General features: G+C 46.5%; 1 protein-coding gene across 1 annotated transcript; it reads left to right on the top strand.

Moving 5' to 3' along the window:
- Positions 1 to 1838: 1838 nt before the first annotated feature.
- Positions 1839 to 4910, top strand: LOC311214162 (arylamine N-acetyltransferase, pineal gland isozyme NAT-3). Its single transcript, XM_084294624.1, has 2 exons — positions 1839 to 1979; positions 3912 to 4910. Exon 2 carries the CDS (start codon positions 3919 to 3921, stop codon positions 4789 to 4791), a length of 873 nt encoding a protein of 290 aa, XP_084150750.1. The 5' UTR covers positions 1839 to 1979; positions 3912 to 3918; the 3' UTR covers positions 4792 to 4910.
- Positions 4911 to 5134: the final 224 nt, after the last annotated feature.

Here is a 5134-nt window from a genome sequence, read left to right as displayed (position 1 = left end):
TTACATTGATGTTCTTCTGGAAGAAGCTCAGCGAGCTTTGCCTCCAGCCAGCTCCGGGACAATGTGTTACAGGTCGCTGCTGGCCATGCGCTCCCCCTGACCCGGGCTGGGCTTTGCCCTTTGCCATTTTTCGGGATGGGCTCAGGTGGAGATGTGCGGCACGTCCAGGCGCCTTGCCCATCAGTAGTTATTGCAGTTTATTGCCCTGCCAAGCCTGAAATGAACCACTATGATTTGGCACAGAGCTGAAATGCAAACAGACTCTGGCACACCTTCTGGGTCATGATGAGCTTTCCCTTACCTTCAGGTCTCACTGAGTGAGCTTTGCCCTCTGACAGCCTTGGTGCACCCGGGGAGGATGAGACTTCTTGGCTTTAATGGCTTGAGGAGCAAAAGGTGGAGAGTGGGGAGCAAAAAGGAGTGATGCAGGAACAAAGGCATGGGATAGTGAGCTGAGCTGAGAATTTGAAAGACGTGGGAAGAAACTGTTCCATCAGGGGTACGTTGTAGGGAAAACATGCTGAGGAAAACTGGGTATCAAAGTATGAGAAGAAATGGGTTGTACCTGCTTGGGTAGGAAACACTTGTGTCTTCTCAGGAACCCAGTGTTATCTCCTACAGATCCCATACCCCCATGTTTGCCCAAGGGAACATGGTGCTTTTGTCACCATCTGGAGTCCCTGGGGCTCTGGGAAGTGTGGGCTTCTTCTCAGTGTGGTTCCCACAAGCGCCATGGGCCTGCCCGCCTGGCTTTTGGCTCCTCTTTGTCAAAATGAAGCCTGTGAGAAGAGAATGGATTGTTCCATGCACAGCAAGATCTGGCTAGGAATATAGGCTTTCTCTTTTCACCAAGTTGGACCTGCCCAGAGGAGCCCAAGAAAGGCAAGTAATCCATTCCCTCGAGTGTCTCTCGCTTTGGGCATCAATTCTGTTTGTGGGGCCAAACACTGGACGCCGATGGTATGATAAAGAGCCAAATTTTGATATGGCAGTGGAGCTGTGTCATGGGTTACCACAGGACTCTCTATTTGGTCTGATTTATTATCTCTGCTAATTATCCCAACAAATCTGTGTTTGAATGAAACTCGCTGGTGATACTAAATGTGAAGGACTGTTAGGGAATTAACACAGAAGAATCTGTTTATATCAGAGAATTAATAAGATTTATCTCGGAAAAGGGTAAGCAAAACATGCAGAGAGAAAAGTAGTATGATTCACACAGAGAGCTACCTGTGGGCTGGCACTTCATATCATCACTTTGCCAGAGGCATCTTCACCACCATGGATGGCATCCTCAGGTGCTACTTCTGGGCCAGGATCAAGGCAGACACACCACTGGCCCAGCTTTTCCTTACACTCCAGGAAATTTACTGAAAAAAAAACACAAACAAACCAACCAAAAAACCAAGCATATAAATTATAAAGCATGAATTAAGCAAAGGCTGAAGCTCTTGTGCATGCTGACAGAGGAGAGGGGTGCTGTGCAGAAATTTTGCTGCTTTTCAGAGTGGAAAAAACTTCCCAGGCTCAATGCCTACAAGAAATATTCCCCAAGTTCCTGAACAACCAGTAACCCAATACCTGGCGAAGCTCTGTATCACCCACGTACATCCGGCTAGCTTTTTGTCATTTTCTGTTACAGCTCGAACTGGCCACTGCAGGCAGCAAGAAGCGAGTGAAAACACTCTAATAACAACCAGGTTTTGAATGCGGGTTGAGTCAGTGCTGTTGGTTTTGTTCGCTCACTACGGCTCTTGTGCTCCACCCTTTTTTTTTTTTTTTTTTTTTCTTTCAGCTTTTGCAATCTGACAGAGGCGGGTGGAAGCAAGTTGAGAGAAAAGACATTCCCCTGGAAAGCAGCTGGAGGACAGTCTTTGACCCCTGCCTGCACCAGGTAAAGGACAGAGGACCACGCTGCTTACTTTACCTTTAACAAATCCCCCCCAGGAGATCCGTTCGTGGTTGAACTGATTTTCCAGGTAAGACCTTTTTTTCAACCTTCAGTTTTGGCAACTGAGTACTTCATAACCAGGAAGTTAAATATGACTGAAGACAAAACACAGCAGAAAATGTCTAGGTTGTGTAACAGCAGAGAGAGAAACGTTCAGCTAGAGATGCCTCTTTTTACGTCAGTGTACTAGATATGCTGCTTTATTTACTTGGTTATCAGCCTCAAACAGCTTGGGCATTGGTGCCATCTGACATATTTCAGTTACAGCTATTGAAAAGGCCTTATAAACAACTACATGAAACACAGAAAGCCAAAAAAAACCCACAAAGGTTTCATACAATACAGAGGTTTCACCTACTTTGGCAAAGTGAAGGAAAGGAAGTAAAAAGGAGGGGGAAGGGATGCTCATTGCCAGTGAAGCTAGCTTTCTGTTCCCACTGCAAGAACTAAGTTTCTGCAAAGTCCATCTCCAAAAATTAACAGAGTTGCAGTTGTGATTCTTTGGGGAAAAGCTTGGGAACAAGGCAGAAATGGAAGAAAGATAAGGCACAGAATAATGATCAGATACTCTTTACCTGGTGTTTGATAATTCAGGCCTGTGCTTAAAATCTCTTAGATGTGGTGGTGATCATGATACAATAATTACAGGTTTCTGATCATTTGTGTCTTAAATGTGGGTAGCCACTCTGGGAACCCCCTCTGTTCCTGCCACAACACTATGAGAAATGGTGAACTTGTATTTTCATTGCTTTCTTTATATACTGAAACTATATAAAATTCCCATACAATTCAGTGCACGCTTTCTTCATCATATGAAGAACTGAATCCTGCTGGAATGGTCAGAGTTTTTTCTTATGGCTTTATCTTAAGAACCACACACAGTTACTTTGAGAACATTTTGGGACGTTTCAGGTCAATGATCTGAACAACACTGCTCTGTGCTCAGAGCCATCTGAAATGCACTGGTGCCCAGGGTGGAATAAGAAAGATATTTGGCCACCTTAAAATCCCATTTCTTGCCACCCTACACCAAGGGCTCAGATCCTTGGGCTGTTTCTTCCCTTGTGCTCATGAAACACAGCATCCTGCTAAACCTGCTGCAGATGGGACAGGGAGGGCAACGCCTGCTGCCCAGGAGACCTCTGCCTCCCTGAAACATGACTATGAGTGCAAGTACATCCCCAAAGAGACTGATGTCAGAAAATATGGGGCCCCTGAAATTTGTATTTTTGGCCCAAACTTCGGTTTCCTCCCACTACTGGCGCAGGGTGGAGGAACAGGGCCAGGGAGCTGAGCTCTGCTCAGGGAGCGGATCCCAGCAGACAAACTAAAAATCTCCCACATCTTCTTCTGCCTCTGTGACTGTAGAAACAATTCTGTGCTCCAGGTCACATCTGCTACCGCCAGCACCGAGCAGACTCAGGTGTGACCGGCCTCTGCCAGCCTGCCCAAATAACGGAGGAAACTCCACGGATGGGTGGGTTTATTTCAGATGCAGTTGCAGAGGAGGCTCTAGATTGCTCTGCAGGGGAGGGAGGGTTTCTGCTTCTGCTTTGCTGAGTCAAACCACAAGTAAAGCAGTTCAGAGCTGGAGAGTCTCAGTTCCCGTAATTTCCAGTGGGGAAACAGAGCTGTTACTGTTTTTGTTCCTTCCTATGGAGATTTGTAGCTTTGCTGGGCAGGAACTCTCTGCTGAAATGTGCTTAGCACAGCTGGAGCCTCTTGTCACAGCTGTAAAAGAAACAATTAAAAATAACATTTGTGCTCATCAGCAGTGTCCCATTGGCTTCCCTCAGTGCTAATACTTGCACTCAGCTGCCTTTGATAGGACCATTTGTCAAACCCTGCTCCTCTTCTGAGCAGGTTGCTCATTCTGATGACAGCCCTGTTATAACAGACAGGGAAGAACCTTGCATTACTTCTGACACAAGCTGTGGTATTTTTTTCACCATTCTCTCAGAGGCAGCATGGACATCAAAGAGTATTTTGCCAGAATTTCTTACCGGGGCTCCTACGACAAACCGGACCTGGAGACCCTGACGGAAATATTCCAGCACCACATCCGAGCAGTCCCTTTTGAGAACCTCAGCATCCACTGCGGGGAAAGCATCGAGCTGGACCTGGCAGCCACTTACGACAAGATAGTGAAGAAGAAACGCGGGGGCTGGTGCATGGAGAACAACCACCTCTTATCTTGGGTCCTGAAAACCCTAGGGTATGACGTCACCCTTCTGGGATCAAAGGTTTATGTCCCCGAGTATGATGCGTATGCTGATGACATCGACCATCTGCTGCTAAAAGTTGTGCTTTCTGACAAATCCTACATCGTGGATGGTGGTTTTGGGATGGCCTACCAGATGTGGCAGCCAATGGAGCTGATTTCGGGGAAAGATCAGACTCAGACTCCTGGCATCTTCCGCTTTCTGGAAGAGAATGGGATCTGGTACCTTGAGAAGGTGAAAAGGAAACAGTGTGTTCCCAACCAAAGCGTCTCCACATCTCATAATGTGGACAAAGAAGTCTGCCGGCGAGTTTATCTCTTCACCCTCCAGCCACGAGACATAGAAGAGTTCAGAGCCCGCAACCTGCACCTGCAGACTGCGCCAGACTCGCTCTTTGTTACGAAGTCCATCTGCAGCCTGCAGACTGCCGACGGGGTCCGGGCACTGGTTGGCTGGAAACTTACTGAGATAAAGTACAATTATAAGGATAACATGGATCTGGTGGAAATCAGAATCCTTGCAGACGAAGAAATGGAGAAAACACTGAAAGAGAAATTCAATATAACACTAGATAAGAAATTTGTACCCATCAATACAAGCAGGTTGTCTCTGTTTTAAGTCACTGTCTGAATTATAATTCAATCTAGTGGCATTACATGCAATTCTCCCCCCTCTTTTCTGACAAGCACCTAAAGGTTAAGCTTTCTCTTTCCATCTACCCCAATGTAAGGCAGAACAGATTAGCATGAATCTGGAAAATAAATTGATTTTCACAACTGTTCCTGCATCTCTCCTTGGTTTGGGTACAAATAATTTCTTCCTCACTCAATCAAATCGCTCCCCTTCTGTTTGTGCTTAGCTGGCAGCAGACGCTGCCCATTCCCTGCTCCTTTCATCTCTTAAAAGCTTTTCCCACGATACCAGAGCAGCAGGGCAGGGCGATGGAGCACTATGTCCCTTT

This window comes from Netta rufina (assembly GCF_964035555.1).
Source record: "Netta rufina genome assembly, chromosome: 13".
NCBI lineage: Eukaryota > Metazoa > Chordata > Aves > Anseriformes > Anatidae > Netta > Netta rufina.
The sequence above is the reverse complement of the archived record's forward strand: the minus strand, read 5'-3'. Positions and strand labels throughout refer to the sequence as shown.

Coding starts and splice junctions, on each gene's coding strand:
- LOC311214162 (XM_084294624.1), top strand. CDS start 3,919: ATGGACATCAAAGAGTATTTTGCCAGAATTTCTTACCGGGGCTCCTAC.